Source organism: Sturnira hondurensis, unplaced genomic scaffold (assembly GCF_014824575.4).
Source record: "Sturnira hondurensis isolate 20B ecotype Veracruz unplaced genomic scaffold, ASM1482457v3 Scaffold0006413, whole genome shotgun sequence".
Classification (NCBI taxonomy): domain Eukaryota; kingdom Metazoa; phylum Chordata; class Mammalia; order Chiroptera; family Phyllostomidae; genus Sturnira; species Sturnira hondurensis.
In genome coordinates, this window is record NW_028079044.1 from 19,059,479 (window position 1) to 19,076,775 (window position 17,297).

The 17,297-nt window shown below is 53.8% G+C and overlaps 2 protein-coding genes across 2 annotated transcripts; one reads left to right on the plus strand and one right to left on the minus strand.

The window, feature by feature from the left end:
* On the plus strand, positions 1-8,203 carry TEX261 (testis expressed 261). The gene is made up of 6 exons (XM_037048133.1): positions 1-197; positions 1,131-1,210; positions 2,388-2,541; positions 4,373-4,440; positions 5,170-5,272; positions 5,441-8,203. Exons 1-6 carry the CDS (start codon positions 128-130, stop codon positions 5,554-5,556), a joined length of 591 nt encoding a protein of 196 aa, XP_036904028.1. The 5' UTR covers positions 1-127; the 3' UTR covers positions 5,557-8,203.
* A 469-nt stretch (positions 8,204-8,672) lies between these two features.
* ANKRD53 (ankyrin repeat domain 53) lies at positions 8,673-17,272 on the minus strand. The gene is made up of 6 exons (XM_037048131.1): positions 14,470-17,272; positions 14,012-14,141; positions 13,492-13,691; positions 12,086-12,250; positions 11,550-11,670; positions 8,673-9,518 (listed from the first exon to the last, which is right to left on the minus strand). Exons 1-6 carry the CDS (start codon positions 14,766-14,768, stop codon positions 8,814-8,816), a joined length of 1,620 nt encoding a protein of 539 aa, XP_036904026.1. The 5' UTR covers positions 14,769-17,272; the 3' UTR covers positions 8,673-8,813.
* Positions 17,273-17,297: the final 25 nt, after the last annotated feature.

Consider the following 17,297-nt stretch of genomic DNA (forward strand, 5'->3'; position numbering starts at 1 on the left):
GCGGCGCACGGCAGTCTGGCCGTCGGTGGGGTGGGGACGCGGCAGCGGTGGCGGCCGCTCTGTGTCGCCGGAGCCGGAGCGCGCAGGCCCGTCCCGGCGGTCGGCTGCCGGGCGGGGCGAGGGCGCCATGTGGTTCATGTACTTGCTGAGCTGGCTGTCGCTCTTCATCCAGGTGTCCTTCATCACGCTGGCCGTCGGTGAGAGTGCGCGACCCCGGCTCGTGAGGGCTTCCACCTCCGCATCTTTGCTCAATGGGGTCGTACCACGCGGGCGCTGGAGCGACCTGGAGACCCCTGTCCGGTGCTCCCGGCCTTTGCATCCCCCCCTTCTGTCCCGCTATGTCTTGCCCTCCTGCTGACCCCAGCAGCCCAGCCTGACCGCGGGTCCTTCCAGATGTCGCAAAGTCCCTCCCAGCAGTGCAGGGGAGTGGCGCTCAAGTTCTCCCCGCGGACGCACCGCCTACCGCTGCCGCGCCCACCCTCGGGGGCCGACTGCGCCGAACTTTTACCCGATAACTACCGCCGCCCTTTGACCTGCGGCCCTTCCCACTTCTTACTCTGACTTTGACACGCTTCCCCCTTCCGGCTAGTTCCTACTGTGGATCTCAGCTAACATCTCACCTCTTCCGGGAAGCCATCCATGTGTAGTTTGATGGTCCAGCCGTGCCCCTACTTTCTCTAAAATAGCACTTGTGAACACTGGAATCGTCTGATTCCCCTTCCGATTCTCCCCCTTACCTCACCGCCTCCACCCCCACCTGGGTCAGAGAAGGGACATTGGCTGTTTTAACTGTATTCTCAGCATTTCAACCCAGCACCTGGCCCATTTTAAGTGCCCAACAGATACTTATTCAGTGACTGAATGAAATTCTTATTCACGGGGTCAGAGATTAGCAGAGTGCTGAGGAGCCAGACGCAGGTTTCCACTTTTATGAAATCCCTGCTTACTGCCCTAATGAAGTTTTACTTTCAGACATTGGAGGGCAACACATGGGTTGTTTGGTTTGTTCCTTGCCTTCTGGAGTCCATGAGGGGTGATGGAGAGCCAGCTGCAGAGAAAGGGATGACCATGAACATGGAAGTGACCGAGGCTAATGCTCACTCTGCTTGCTCCTCTTATTGTGCCCCCAGCGGCGGGACTCTATTACCTGGCAGAACTGATAGAAGAATACACAGTGGCCACCAGCAGGATCATAAAATACATGATCTGGGTAAGTGGCTGCTTTCCCAAGGGTTTCCCCTTTTTGCTGCACCTCAAAAGAAAGAAGTGGGGAGATGTGTGGCATGGATGATGAGACCTCTGTCCCTGCTGTTTCCTGACGGTATCACCCTTATCTCCATGCCCTGTACCTTGTTCTCTGGGCCTGCTGTCCTGGGCCCTGTTCTTTTTTCCCTCCTTCCCCAAGTGGCATTGCTTCACTGCAGACCCCATTGTTAGTTCCTTAAGGTGACAGCCGAGGGTACATTTTCTGTTGACAGAACCATGGCTTGCCTTTGCTTGGCTGTCTTCCACTGTCTCTAGTCCCTTGCTCTGCTTGTAGCATTTAGGAGTAAAAGGAACCTTAAGGACAGTTCTGATTCATTACCTTCTTTCATATTGGATCAAATGACTTGTCCTAAGAGGGAGACTCCTTCCCTGTCCCAGGCTCCTCCCTCCCCAGGTTTCATAGAAGGCTTCTCTTTCTGAAGACATTATCCTTGCTGTTGATGTCAAAGCCACAGGGGTGATTGCTGGTGGGTGGGTTTCTGCCAGCTGCAGGAAAGGCTGGGGGCAGGGTGGGAGCACGCTTGGACAGGAGCCCAGTGCCTGTCAGGTCACCGGGTGTCAGCAGCCACTTCTACTCCGGGCTTGGCCTGAGGTTGGGAATTAGTGGTAGAGACACGTGGCGGCTCTCAGCTCTGGGTTCAGAGGTTCAGCTAGTGGGTATCGGTACAGGAATTTGACCTTCCTTTAAACAATCGCCATTGGTTGAGCATTGACAACTGTAAGTCCTTCAGAACAGCACTTTCAAACTGCAGGTATGATTTGCCACTGGGTTGTGTTATTAGTTCATTAGATCATGATCAGCATGAAAAATGGAATAGAAAAGACTAGAATTGAAATTTGAACTAGATCATATATCTAGTATATATGATCTAGTGTGGGGGTGTGGGGGTCATGGTGTCAACTTTTTCTTACTGTGGGTTGCTGTCAAATATCTTGAGAGTGGCAGTTAAGGATGCTACCCTTTGGGAGGTGAGAGACTAATTGGAGAGATCAGATCTGTGACTGAAATGGGTGAGACTGAAGCATGAACCTAGTGTTGGCCCAAGTGGGCTGGGGGTTAATGAGTCCAGGAAAACTGCTTGGAAGAGGTTCCCTGCACTGTATGCCTCTGGTCGTTTCAGTTCTCCACAGCTGTGCTGATTGGCCTCTACGTTTTTGAGCGCTTCCCTACCTGCATGATTGGCGTGGGCCTCTTCACCAACCTCGTCTACTTTGGCCTCCTCCAGACCTTCCCCTTCATCATGCTGACCTCGCCTAACTTCATCCTGTCATGCGGTGAGAAGGGGCGGAGTTGAGGAGGCAGCTGAGGCGGTTGGATGTGCCCAGCTCAGTCCATGGCATTGAAGGGTTATAGAGAAAAGCGACTAACCACTGAGGTCCTCCAGGAGGCCAGGCTGATGGGGAAGACAGGCTTTTCACATGTGAGGAGACTAGAGCCCACCTTGGATCAAGTGACTAGAATTTGGTGGGAATGGGCAATGGGGGTGGGATACTCAGACAGGGAGGGCTTTCACAGAGGTAAGTACGAAGGTTTGGGGAGAGAGCAGAGGTAGGCTGGCTGGGTGGTCAGAGCCAATAAGAAACCGCTTGCCCAGGAAAAGCCAAAGCCCTTCACCAGCGGGCAGGCAGCTCCCCATCCAGTCCTCCAGCCCGGCATTGTGACTAACACCGGGGGCCCATGGAACTGTGGGCCCCTGCAGACAGCTGCCTTGGGGGTTACGAATGTGTTTGGAGGACCCTGGCCTTCCTGCCTTTGCCCCGCCACCGTTTTCTGACCCTGGGGAGTCATTGACCCTCCCTGGGCCTTAGCCTGTCCCTCTGTACAAATACCTTTAGGACACTCAGTTGGCACGTAGTATGTACTTGGAGATACTTACAGATATTCTCAGGAAAGTATGGGAAGTATTTGGTTACCAGGATTTCCTTTCTTCCATTGATCATTACTGGTCTTCCTAGCCTTTGGTCAAATATCAGATGGGATTGGGGTTTTACAGAGCCACTTTTCTATTCCCAGGGGAGCACCTGGGAAGGCTGTTGTCCATGAGGAGGGTGCAGTGTTAAAGCTAGCCCTGGTCTCTTCTCTGCATGCCTTAGTATGATTCTGCCAAAGGACTTGTTCACCCATGTTTGGTGTGGGGAGCCCTTCCCTGGAGACCAGCTCCCTTTTGCATCTTTTTTAGGGAAGAGGCCACTGCACCCCAGTCCCCCGCAGCAGCAGGCTTCCCTCACCTGCCCTAGATGCCCGAGAGAGCTTTTCTGAAAGATTTGCTGGCATAAGGCACCACTCTGTCTTCCAGTATCTGCTAGGGCCAGAGTGCCTGGGCACAGTAGAACTGTGGTCTCGAGATGCGGCAGCTGACTGTGAGGTGTATGTGACGGGCATTCAGTTTGGGGGTGCTTTGTTCTGGGGCCTGCCCGTCACCTCCCCGTGGGATCAGGTGGGGTGCCTGCCTTTGAGCAGCCTGTCCCCAGGATCTGCTCGCTTACTCTCTCCCATAAATTTGACTGCACACTAAGGAGATGCGGGGTACAAAACATACCAGTTCAGACCAGTGGGTATTACCCTGGGACAGGATAAGACGCCCCTCCCCCAGAATTTTTTAGGAACCCTAAGACTACACCCCCCCAGTGTCCAACAAATTGTGCCTTCTTTTTCTTGAGGCTTGCCTTTTACTCGAGTCCTTCTTCATGCCACCCAGTTTGGAGGGGAGCCTCTTGGGAGTAATGACCTGCACATGCATGACTTCCTGCACCCACTTCCCATGGGGGAGCTCTCTTCAGGACTCACTTCCACTAAAACCCCAGTTGCTTCGGGGGGTGTAATACCAAAGTCTCTTTTTTACCACATTCTAAGGGCTTTCTGACCTGCTTCTAATTTCACTCATAAATGCCCTCTGCAGTGGGCAGGTGGGGGCTAACTCTCCCATTTTAACACTGGGAAACTGAGTCCTGGAGAGTGGTGTACCTGGCCCAAAGCCATACTCTGAGTCGGGTGTAAAGCTAGGGCTGAAACTTGGGGCTCCCAACTCCCAGGAGCCTCTTGAAGGTTAAAAGTCTGGCTTCATGTTACTCCCCTAAACTAACAGGCTCTTCATTCCCTCAACAGGGCTAGTGGTGGTGAATCATTACCTAGCATTTCAGTTTTTTGCAGAGGAATATTATCCCTTCTCAGAGGTAAGAAGTGTTTAGTACATCAAACTATTAACAGGGACAGAGGAACAAAGGGGACTTGCATGATTTGCTTTGTAAACCCAGATGTGATTTGAAACTGAGTCCATGTAGGGATAACACATTTTTTTAAAACTCAGTATACATAATTTCAGAAAGCAGTGTGGCTAAAAGCAGTGTGGCTAAGGAGCAGGAGTCCCTTGGGCTGAAATGGGGAGGACACTGTTCTCCCCCAGTGAGTCCTTTCAACCTCCTGGGACACGGCGAGATCAGGAAGGGGCTGTGGAGTGGCCTTGTCTGACGCAGACTTGGCAGGGCTGGGTGGGCTGCAGCCCTGAGCCCCAGCAGCCGGCTGAGGCCTTCTCCTCTCAGGATTTGTCCACACCCTGTCACTCCAGTCCACACCCCAGGGGAAGAGCAAGGTCACTTCTTCGGTGTGTGTGGGTCAGTCATGGTTTGGCTTTCCATTGTCTCCTTCCATTCAGAGGAGTTTTTTGTCCTAGCAACCAAGATTTGGGGACTGTGGCCACAGTCATATTCAGCCTCCACCTTTCCCCACTGTACTGTCTCCGTGTCTGAGGATGTCCTGTCTCTGCTTGCCAGGCCCTGGCCCCCTTCAGAGATGTGGGGTCTGCGGTGTACTCTTCACCACCTCTCTAACACATCAGGTGACCACGCCCGGCCCACTGTCGGCACCTCCAGGGGCACCCTCTTCTCAGTCTCTCTTGTTGCCAGGTCCTGGCCTATTTCACTTTCTGTCTGTGGATAATCCCGTTTGCATTCTTTGTGTCACTGTCGGCGGGGGAGAACGTCCTGCCTTCCACCATGCAGCCGGGAGGTGAGAAAGGGGTTGGCGAGGGGTCGTGGCGGGAGGGCACCGGGAAGGCCTGAGTCACTGGGGGGCTGGCGCCCAGCCCGGTGATGGAGGCCCTTGGGCTTCAGGTGGGGAGAGCTACGCTCACGTTCAGACACACGCACACTCATCTCCCTACCTGTGTCTCTGCAGATGACGTGGTCTCCAATTACTTCACCAAAGGCAAGCGGGGCAAACGCTTAGGGATCCTGGTTGTCTTCTCCTTCATCAAAGAGGCCATTCTACCCAGTCGTCAGAAGATATACTGACCCCTTTGGGGAGGGGATGTGGGAGCAAGATGAGGAGAGTCAGGCCCCTGGGCCTCTGCACTAGGTAGGGGCTGTGGGCCCAGAAGGTACCTTCCCAGCCCCAGCCTGACTTCCTTCAGCTCCCCCTGAAGGCCCTGCCCCCCCCTTCCTTGGGATGCGCAGCTTGGCTCAGATCTGATGCTGCTAGAGGCTGCGAGGTTACCAGGGAGGGCGGCAGAGCCTGCTTGGCCAGAGGTTGGAGTCCACCTGGGCATGTAGGAGTTGAGCTCCCTGCGGCCCTCCCACCCCCTTCCGTGCTGGGTCAGGAGTTCTGGCTCAGTCGGGGCAGGCAGGGCAGGGGCCATGACGCCAGAGAGCAAACAGCGATAAGTTCTTTAGGCCAGTGGCCACAGGGCGGGGCCATGGCTTGGCACTTCCAAGAGAAATAGTTTTTGTTGTTGAACTGTGATTTCTGTCCAAGTCTGATTCTTGTTTGAATAAAGATTCTAGGTGGCACTGTTGCCTTAATACCCTGAAAATTCATCTTTCTTCCTTCCTGCTGCCCTGCTGCCCTGAACCGGACAGGCTCCTCTGCTCCAGGGGCTCCTTTTCTGGGGTTGGTCTTGCCTTCCTGAAGGGCCTGTTCCCATGGCCCTCATGGGCAGGGGGGCAGAGGCGAGGGGCTGAGCCTGGGCAGGGGGTGGGGGTGGCAGGTGTAGGCAGCCTTTCTTCTGCTCTTCTTTTATCTCTTCCTTCCCCAAGGCTCCATGACTGTCAAGCTAGGGACAGAGGGGGCAGTTTGGGACTGGGTTAGATTTTCAGAGCAACATCTACGATACCTTATTTATAAGTCTTCTTCTGAGGAAAACGTGTGGTTTCTGACAGAATTCTTTGTCAAGATCAAGGAGACACAAAGTAAAACCAGGCTTCTGGGCAACCTGGGCTACAGCCTATTTTTAAGAAATGGGACTGGTAGGAGGGTCCATTTGTCACTCTGAGGGCACACAGGGCTGGCCTTTTCTCTGTACTCGGCTCCTGGGGAGGTGACCCCAGGCTTCTAAGAAGGCCAGGTCCAAGCACAGACCAGCATTTGTCAACTTTGCACTCCAGCTACAGTGCCTTGCAAACACTCAGCAGTATGTATCCAAATGAGTCCCCATGAGAACCGTTACTGGCCATGTCTTATGCCTCAAGGCAAGGGTGGCAGGTGCGGAGGTGGACTGCACACTTGTAGTACCTTTAAGCCCCTGGGAAGACCCCTGTGCTTGAAAATCCTCCCTCCACGTCCTGCCTCAAGTCCCAACGCAGCCCTGCATTCCTTGGCTTTAGCATTCCCTGTTTCAACAATTCCAACCTTCTCGTTCGTGGGAGGAGCAGCACATTGTGGTCTTCTCTCAGTGGGAATGAGATTGCCAGGCCCTTTTATCCTGTACAGACAAGGGGGAACAAAGTAGAGGGCACTGGGGGCCACCAACATTGTCCTCACTTCTGGACTAGCAGCTGCCTTGCTGTTGCTGTCCACGTCTTTGTCCCTCTTCCGATGACGTGGCTTTGCCCCCTGCATCCCCTCCACTGCCTGTGCTTTCCTGGGAGTGCCAGTGGCCTTTCTGTGCTAAATGCACTGAGCCCTTTTCAAATATTACTGGGTCTCCACAGCATCCAATAGGGCTGGTTACTCCCAGCTTCTTGAATCGCACTTCTGTGGCTCATTCTCTTCCTACCTCTGTGGCTTCTCCTGGTGTCTTACGCAGGCTTCTCCACTTGCCCCATGCACAGTGGGGTTTCTCAGGGTCCTGTTGTGGGCTCCCAAGAGCCCATCCACGCTGATGGCTTTGACTCTGCCAAGGAAATGAGTGTTGACCTCCAGCCCAAACATCCCTCCTGGGCTTCTGAACCATGGTTTGCTGCCTTTGGCTGCACAGACATTTCGAGTGGCCCAGACGACTTGTTGCTGTCCTCTGCTAGCCTGTGTTTTTTGGGTACCTGCTGTGGCCCCAAGACCACTCAGGAGCCAGACCAGAAATCTGCTATTCCTGCTTTCTCCTTTTACTACCCCTCCCCCATCCAACTTCTAGGAATTGTCAGGTTTGCCTTCTTAACGTCTGGATTAGAGTAGATCCACTGCCACTGCCATCAGCTGTCACCTGGGTTATTGTGACACCCTCCTCCTGCTTCTCTGTCCCACAGCCCAAGTTGTGTTTTTAGAATGCATAGTTGATCAAGTCACTTCCTGGCCTACAACCTTCCATGGCTCCCCACTATCTTCAGGACAAAATCCAAACCCCTTAGCATGGTTTTGAACCTCATGGTATTCTGCTTCCTCTTCCTGCTTTCCTCTCTGGCCTCATCGCTTGCCACCTTGCACTCTGGGTCCCAACCTATATCCAGAGATGCCACTCTGATTCCTCTTTCTTCTGTTCACCTGGGCATCTTCTGCATTAGTCATTAAGATTTCACTTTGTCCAAGGAGCTTTGAATGTCCCCTCCCCATCCCCACTCCAGCCTACCATACAGATCACTCTGGGTGTGCCTGCCTGTACACTGGTCTGTCTCCTCACCAGACTGTAAGCTCCTTGAGGGCAGGGACTGTCCCTCAATTTTTGTACCAACAGTGCCTGGCTTGGTGCCTGGCACATAGAAAGCATTTAATAAAGGTTTGTTTAATGAACAATGTGTAGTCATTTGTACAGCAGATAGCAGGGGATGCGGGCTAGCTTCCTGAGGGAAGGCCCTGTGCTAATGTAGTCTCCAGCTGAAGCCATAGGTCCTCCCTGCCTGCCCCCCGCTGTGCCAGCTGTGCCTCCCTGACCTGCAGAAAGCAGGGCAGCATCCCCCAGAGCCAGGGAAGCCTATGGCAGGGTGATGCATTAGTTGTCCCATTCTGGATCTGGAGATGAAGCACAAGGCTCAGCGCCTGCAGCAGGGCTTAGTCTGAACAAGAGGCAGGGTTTCCCAGTGGCTCCTCATCCTGAAGGCCTGTCTGATGGGCCTTTGGGGGGAAGGGGAGCAAAGGGGACACCAAGCGTTACTTTCACAACGCTAGGGCCTGGGATAGAGACTGACCCCCCCCCCCCCCCCCCCCCCCCCCCCCGCCGGGGGGGGGGGGGGGCACGATGGTTTGAATAGTGTGGGTCAGNTGGGGGGGGGGGGCTCTGGTCTTTGAATTTGGGAATGAGAAGCTTATGGGGCCTCCCCCCCTTGTTCCCTGTCCACAACATGAATGGCCACACCTCAGCCTCCACTGGCCTGCCTCAGGTCGAGAGGCTCCCAACATAAGTTTATGAGAGGGGCTCCGGGGAGGACACAATGGGGAGCCCTCGATGAGCTTGCACTGCGGCCAGGAAGGCTTCGTCAAATGTCTCACGCAGGGTCATGGCCAGTGTGTCGGTCCAGAAGGTGCTGTCACCCAAGTACCGCTTCCGGGCCACATCCCTCACGCTGACAGGGTGGAAGCCCTGGGGCACCTTCATCCTGCATGGCCGAACTTGAGGGTACAGCTCTCGGACTATCACCTCCAAAGGCAGCCGAGGCACAGGTGCCACCTGCTTGCCAGCCACCGTGCGCAGCTGCGCACCACCATGCCCATCAGGCCTGACCTCGAGGAACCCGTGGAAGTCATGCTCCGGGCTGGGGTCTGGGTGCACACCCAGGCGGATGCCCTGTGGGTAGCCGATCAGGGTTGCAGGGGACGCGACAGGGTTGTTGCTAATGTCCCACAACTTGGGCCGCCTGACTGTGGGCTTCTTGTAGGTGGGTGTGGGTGTCACCGAAGGCTGCGGCTCGAGCTGTGGCATCTGTTGCAGGCGCATCTCCACGGAGGGGTGGAAGCTCTTGGGAGGTTTGGGGGTCTTGGAGAGGGTGATGGTCCAGGGTGGGGCTTGGGGTTCTTGCTCAGCATTGTGGGTCAGAGATTGGCCTTTGGGCAGTAGCTTGCGATGGAGCCACTTCTTGAAATCAGCTTCTCTCAGAAGTTGATGTTCTTTCTGCAACATCAGAGGGCGCAACACAGCTGAGCAGGGCTGCTCCCTCTGCACTTCCGCGCAAGGAGACCCTCTGGCTGTAGCCCTTGTACATCTCAGGTGTGACTGGTCAGGTACTGTCCCACCCCAGGGAGCCTGAATCTGATGGGAGAATCCATTGCCTTGTGAGAGCCCTTGTCCAGTGGGGAGACAACTATTGCCTAAGGGGAGCCTGTGGGCTGATGGGGCAGACAGAGCCTCTCCCGTAGGGGACCTCCAGTTTTATGGATACCCAGCCTCCACTCTGGGTGAAGTCTTCAACTTGAGGTGGGAGACGCAGTCCCTGCCCTACACAGAGACTTGAGTCTTAAGGGGGGAACCCATTCTGATAGCAGAGGCATGTCCTGCCCCAAGAGAGTCTCTGGTTTGATGGGAGGGAGAGGCAAATAAGAAGTGCAGGCTGCATCTGTGACCTGGAAGGAGAAGCAGAAAGGTTTGGGAGGTCTGGAGCTGGGTGGAGCTAATCTGGGCAGGCTTCTTAGAAGGGGTTGGCCTTGAGCAGTCCTGTAGGGAGAGACCAGTGGTCTAGCTCTCCAGGCTAAGTGATGATAACTTGGCCTAGCCATCTGTTCTTGCCTCTACTATAGTTGGACCTTCAATATGTCACAAACTTTCCCCTCCTTACCCCCGTCTCAGTGTCTCACCTCCTGGGCTGTTGCTAAGCCATCAGGTGGTTTGGAGATTGACCCAGCTCTGGTGGTAGGCTCTGATTAGGCTAAGCCTCTCATAGTAATCCCATCAGCCTTGCCCTAGACCCAGGTCAATCAGCAGTTGGCTTTCCTTTAACTCTAGGAATTGGAACAAGAGTGGACTTACGAACTGGGGCCAATAAGAGATGAGGGTCGATCTGCAAGGGGCTTCTGGGAAAGTTTAAAGCTACAGGGACAGATGGGCTTTGCCTCCTCTGGACAAATACAGGGTGGGGCAAAAGTAGGCTTAGTTATACACATGCAAAACAGTTTATTCTTGTAGTACTATTTGTGTTATTTCCCACACGGACAACTATACGCCTACTCGTGGCCCACCCTGTATGTAACTGGGGGCTGGGTGGCACTGACAAATGACACGCGCAGGGCTGAGGAAACTGGGAAGAGGTGCAGCTGGAACGGAGCTGGAGTCCTAGACCTGCCAGCCCTGAAGCCTCCCCGCTCGCTGCCGGGCCCCCTTAGGGTTCCTGGCATCTTCTTCCTGGGCTTTCTGGTTCTCGCATCCTATGTAATTACACATAGGCTTAAAATCCTCCAGTGACTCCCTTCTTCCCCAGCCAAGGCTGTCACTGACCTGGGCCCCTGCCAAATCTCGTAGCTCGTCAAACTCCAGCTCACACTGGACCCCCTGGCCCTACCCAATTGGTACTTCTTGGCCTTCACCACACTTTCATGTTCCGCTGTGCCTCAGCACGGGGCTGTCCGTTCGTTCGGCTGGTCAGCCCTCCCCTGCTTCTTCATGTGGCCAACTGCTGCCTGTGTTTAAAGACCCCTCTTCAGCATTATCCCTCTGTCTCCCCTGGACCCCTTTCTCTCTGGGGGCCCAGGGGCCTGACAGAGAGATAGAACCTGCCTCCCCTACTAGACTCTAAGCTCCTCGAGTGAGAGGACCACCTCTCACTGGTCTTTGGAGCCTCGTGGTCTAGCAGGTGCCTAGCAGAGAGTGTGTGATCATCGTCTGCTGGCAGGACGGGCCTTTCTAACCAGTGTGCTTCCCACTAAAGCAGGACCTGGGGCTCAGTGAGGATGCTCTTCCTCATCAGAAGGAGGCACTGCACTAGGGGGGCTTCAGACATACTTGCTAAATTTAAGCTGCACTTGCTTTCTAACACAAGACTTTTGACTTAAAGGAGTGGCATCTGAGGTTAGACTATTAGTCAGAGGAGAGGAAGAGGGAGGCTCTTTCTGGATGGGACCACTTCTAGCCACTCTCTGACCGCACGTGTCAGTCCACTCACGTGCCTAGATAAGCCGCCGACGTCCATGCCCCGGCAGCCCTGCCCCTTACTTGATGCTCAGTCAGGTAGTCCTGTTCCATGAGGGCCAGCCGGCCTTTGAGCTTCTTCAGTTTCCCCATTTCACAGGCAAAGTCCTTCTTGTCCCGTTTCCACATGGCATCCTTCAAGAACCTGGTGCCAACGTGAGGGTGTGTCATCCCCCAGGGACTGGGCTTCCACCTGGAAGACTGGCTGCTGCTGAGGGGCTGCCAGAGATGTGACGAGCAAGGTGGCCCACCCCAGCTTCCCAAGGCCCCTCTGGCTAACTTCTCCCAGTGAGGTGAGGGAGGAGAGTGTCTAGGACTCTGGTCACTGCCCTACTGATGAGGAGCTGGGGGCAGGAGGGCAATGCTAAACCCAGAGGTGTGAGACCTGTGGAAAGCCCCCAGGAATAGTATCCTGGGAAGGGGCCAATTCCATAGACTTAATGGCTAGGCAGTGGCTTCCCAGACCCTCCTCTGAAGGGCTCCGCTTTGGGAGAGGGCCCTAGGGCCAGGGCTGGGAGAAGGAAGGGGTGGCAAGCTGGAGGTGGTTCCCACACCCTCACCGAGCGCAGACACGGTGGTTCCGTATTTTGCAGTAGTCGATGGGTTTGCAGCCCATGGCATCTTGGGCATGGACATTGGCGCCGTTCATCACTAGGACCTTCACACAGCTCAGCAGGCCCTCGCGGGCCGCCAGGTGCAGGGGTGTGGAGCCGTTGCATGTCTGACTGCAGAGGTCCTCCAGGGGAAGAGGCAGTAAGGAAGGACGAAGGGCATTTACTTATCATATAGGTGGGCACCAGCTTCCAGGACTGCTCTGTCACCAGCCCACAGGGTGACCCCAGCATATGCCTTCTCTGTCCCTCCGTTTCCTCAAATGGAAAAGGGAGATGAGGACTAAATGAGTAGTCCGCGTCTGGTGATGGGGTGGGAGACAGTGAAGAGCTGCTGGAAGGAGGGCTGCTGGGCTGGAGCTCAGAGACCACTAACCTCATCCCCTTCAAACAGCCAGCCCTCCTGCCCCTTCCCCGCGCCTGGTCACGGCCCACAAGCCTGTGTGCCCGGGTTCCTGCCTCATCTCTACCTCATCCTCTGACCTTGCCCCACTTTTTCCCAACACCATGTTTCCTTTGCACACAATGTTCCCTCTGCCTGGGACACTTTCTTCCAGTCTTTGCATGGTGGGCTAGCCATCTTCAAGTTGTATTTTAAATGTCACCACCTGAGAGGCGACTGCCCCCTCCAAAATAGATCCTTTCCGTACCACCCCACCACCCTGTTTATTCCCTTCATAGAGGGAATAAACCCTCTCTGTCATTGTATTCATGTACTGTGCTAATTTACCATCTAGTCCTGATCTAGGGTGTCAGCTTCATGGGCAGGGACTATTTCTGTGTGTTCACTGCTGTATTCCTCACCTCGGGCATCATGCCTAGCACATGGTACATGCTGGATAAACAAGGAGTGAACACAGCCCCCAACATCCATGCCCTCCCCATGCATTTTCTCAATTGTCTCAGTAGTCCATGTGATAGGCACTGTCATCTTCCCACATTTCAGTTGAGAACTGAAGCAGTTAAGTAGTTCCCTCACTTTGCTGCAAAGCAGAAACATGTGCAGGCTTTTTAAGACTTCCAAAGCCCAGGCCACACCCCAGACTAAATTACAACCTCTGCATCAGGCTTTCTGAAGCTCCCCAAGTGATTCAAAACTTATTGAAGAGCTGGAGGCTTCTGATTGAGTGTCTTGCCTGAGGTCACGACGTGTGATAGTGGATGGCAAAGCTGGAACATAAACCAGGTCTGTCCTCTCCCAGGGCCTGATTTACTAACTAGTACACCATGTGGGCCCTCTAGCTGTTTCATGTGGGACCCAGTTCTGGTCATCCCACAGTCCCTCAGCTTGCTCTGGAAGTGGGCTCCTATCTGCCCAGCCTCCAAGCCACTCTCCTGGGGCAGGCAGGACTCACGTGTTGAGGGCCGCCCCGTGATTAAGCAGGTAGTGGATGCAGGGGAGGACCATGGTCTTGTTTTCCTTGCGGATGACAAGGTGCAGTGGTGTCTGGCCACTGTTGGTGGGCAGGTTCACAGGAAACTTGTACTCCTCTACCAAGACCTGCAGGCATTCAAGCTTGCCATTTTGGGCTGCAAAGTGGATGGCACTGAACCCCTGTGGAGGCCAGAGGGGGCAGGAGGACGCTGAGCAGGATCGAGACCTCAGGTCCAAAACCTGACCTAGGTAGCAATTCCTTGGGGTTCATCTTCCCTTAGATCCCCCCCTAGGAGTCACTCACACCCCTTTCCCACTCCTGTATGTGCTCACTCTTCCTCGATACCCCCAAATGGACCTCCCACGGAGGGAAGGTGAATTAGGACGATCTACTCAGAAAAGGACACCTCTGGAGGCTCTTTGCCAGGTGAGCACTACGTGAGGAGCTCTTGGTGGGAGGGGAGGGCCTCGGGCCTTGGCGCTACACTCCCAGGCCTTACCTTGTTGTCGGTGGGGACTTCCCCACCGTCCGGATTCAGGCAGAACCGCAACCATTCCAGGTTGCCCAAGGCAGCTGCGAACAACTCGGAATAACTCCCCACATTCCCCTGGTCCCACTCACCGACCAGGCTAGCGGCAGCGCGGGGGTGGGGGGAGAAAGGAGGAGTGATTGGAGGAAGCAATGGCAGAGCCTGGGCCTGCGTGGGCAAGGCTGTCACTTTACGCAGGAGGCGTTTACGCAGGCTGGGCCAGCACTGACCGGCGGCGGGGCAGTGGGGAAGCGGCCGTGCTTGAGCATCCCCGCGGGCCCCAAGCCCCTTTCGGGAGGTCAGCAGCGGCCCCGACCCAGCTCTCCTGGTTCCTCAACAGCCCTCACCCCGCCTCCAGGCCCTGCTCTTCCAGGGAGGCTGTGGGCGGGTTCCCACGCTGCAGCCGGGCCACCGATTTCCGGGCTCACCTGAGGTGTTTGGACTGAGAGTTTCTCCGGGTGAGTTGCATGGAGACTTTCTGAGTCGGCTTCCTAGAGGCACGTGGTGTTGGCGGAGGCTTTGCGCCCACTGAGAGGCATCGCTGTGCCCCCAGGGTCTGGCCCGCCAGCAAGGACTGGCGTAGGGGGCGGGGTGAGGGCGAGGCTAGCGCCTCCTGGGCCGCCCAGAGCCAGTCCGGGAACCGAGCTGGGACGCCTGGGAGGGACCTGGCTTCCGCCAGCCATGCTGTCCCAGTTTCCCCAGGCCCAGTCTCCTGCAAACTCAGCATCAAACGCACACAGCAGATTGAAAGACCTTAGCTTTTGTTTCTGATTATAAAATTAATAAGTTCTGATTGTAAAAAACCAGAAAAGGATGAGGAAAACAAAAACCATAATCCCACCAGCCAAGAAATCATGGTCTGTACGTTGCAGATCGTATAGATAGCTTGAACCTCTTTTCACTTTGTGTTATGTTACGAGCTAACTTCCATCGACAGTCCGCATCACAAAGGCACACTGTGACACGACCCCAGCCCAACATCAGGACGGAGGTGCTGTCCTTTCACACGTGCTGCAGAAAGCAGAATGGCACCTCCGTACTGTTTCCTTTGCACGGGTTCTCGAAAGTAGAATCACTAAGTGAAGGGGAATGAACGTTGTTTTGTCTGTTGCTCTGTTTCCCAACTGCCCTCCAACGAGGTTGCATATTCACTTACACACCCACGTGCAGTGAAGCAGCCTCCACAGTAGGGCAAGTTACTGTGGGCAAGTCAGTGACTGCGGAGCCTCAGTTTCTGCATCCATGAAATGGGGATAATCGTACTTACCTCACAAGGAGGGAAGGGATGTGAGCAGTGAAAGGAGGCCAGCTGACTAATCTGCTGTTCTTAGAAGGAACTACTCCAAGCATCACTAGTACTGGACGCTCTGATTTTGAGTCAGGTTTGCTAGTTCGGGAGTGGCAGGGGGGTGTAACTTGACTCTTTGCTTATCAGCGAGGCTTACACATTTGGTTATCAGGGTTTTTCTCTTTTAGGAATTATTTGTTTATTCACACGGTTATTTGAGGGTCTGAATATGTCTCTTACTGATTTGTAAAACTTAATAACATAGTAATCACTTGTATATTTTTGTGATCAATATTTCCTCGGTTTACCTTTTAGCTTTTTACGGTATACAGTAGTCAAACAATCGGTGTTGCTTGAATCAGGGTTGTCACCGCACATTTCTATTCTCACTCCTTCTCAATTAAAAATGGACAAAGAACCTGACCAGACCTTTCTCCAAAGATGTACAAATGGCCAATAAACACATGGCAAGAAGCTCAACATTAAGCCTAAGGGAAATTAACATCAAAATCACGGTGAGATATTATTTTACACTCACTGGGATGGTGATAATAAAAGCGCAGAGTACGTGATGCCAAGGGTGTGGGAGAACTGGCCTGCATTCACTGCTGGTGAGAACGTGAAGTGGTGCAGCCACTTGGGAAGTGTCTTTGCAGCCTGGCAGTCACTCAGAGTGTCTCACGGGAAGTCACCATCTCACACCTGGGCCTTTCACGACTAGGTATTTACCGGAGAACGTCCACACAGAAGCATGTACTTGAGTGTTCCTAACAGCATTATTTATGATAGCCAAAGGCGGAAACAACCACATGTCTGTAAAGGGGTAAACAAAATGTGGTGCACCCATGCCGTGGAAGATTATTTGGCAATAAAAAGGAATGAAGGACTGATACATGCTACAACATGGCTGAGCCTTGAAAATATTACAGTAAATGAAAGGAGCCAGTCACGAAAGACCATCTGCTATATGACCCCCTGTACAGAAAATGTTCGGGATAGGCCAAGTCTACGGCTAGGGTAGGGGCAGAAGGGGGTGTCAGGGGTGATGGCTAGCAATGCAGGGTTTCTTTTGGAGGCAATGAAAGTGTTCTAAAATTGATTGTGGTGATGGCTGCACGGCTCTGAATATATTGTACAGAAAGCTGTTGACTGGTACAATTATACACAGGTAAATCACCGGGCATGTAAATTATATCTCTATCAATCTGTTATGAAGTAAAAACAACTCTATGGCATGTGGACACCCACAATGCCAAGGTTTCCCCACACGGCTGTGAATTGTCACAGGGATGGGACTTTACTTCTCCGATCCTTCTTCGGGGTCAGTTCTTGATCCAAGAATTCTGGCTGGTTCCATATCACACTGATCCAGGAATGGAACTCAGTCCTCTGTTGAAGTTCCATCCTTCAACTTGGCCTGCCTCTTGGGAAGCATTCATGACCTCATCGGAGGGGGGGCAGAGGAGAGAGGAGGGATGACCTCACAGAAGAGCAGACAGCTTTCAAAGCAACATCCAGCATCCTGGGTTTATTTGAAGGTGCTCTTTCCCCATTTTTAATTGGGGGCTTCTCCTCAGCCTTTCGCCCCACCCCATGTCCCTCAGGCCCTCTCTCTCCAGCAACCCCCTCCCTTCCCAGATGGAACACCCCAAGTCCCTCTCCAGCATCTCTCAGACACAGCTGGTTAGAGTCAGACCGTTTCTGTGGCCTAGATCATCCTTTACACCTCAGGGTGGCCCCTGAGCTCTCATCCACCCAAGAAATGTATCAAGGTATTTCTTAGTATTGACAAATATCTCCTAAAGGGAAATTCTGTTGTCAGCTGTTAAGACACTACTGAGACTTGGGGGGGGGGGGTTTAACGTGGAGAGAATGGTTTAACTAACCCTGTGTACTCATCAGCCCCAGCTTTAACAATTACCAATCTTTTGTCAATCTTGTTTTCACATAAGATGAACTCTTTATTTC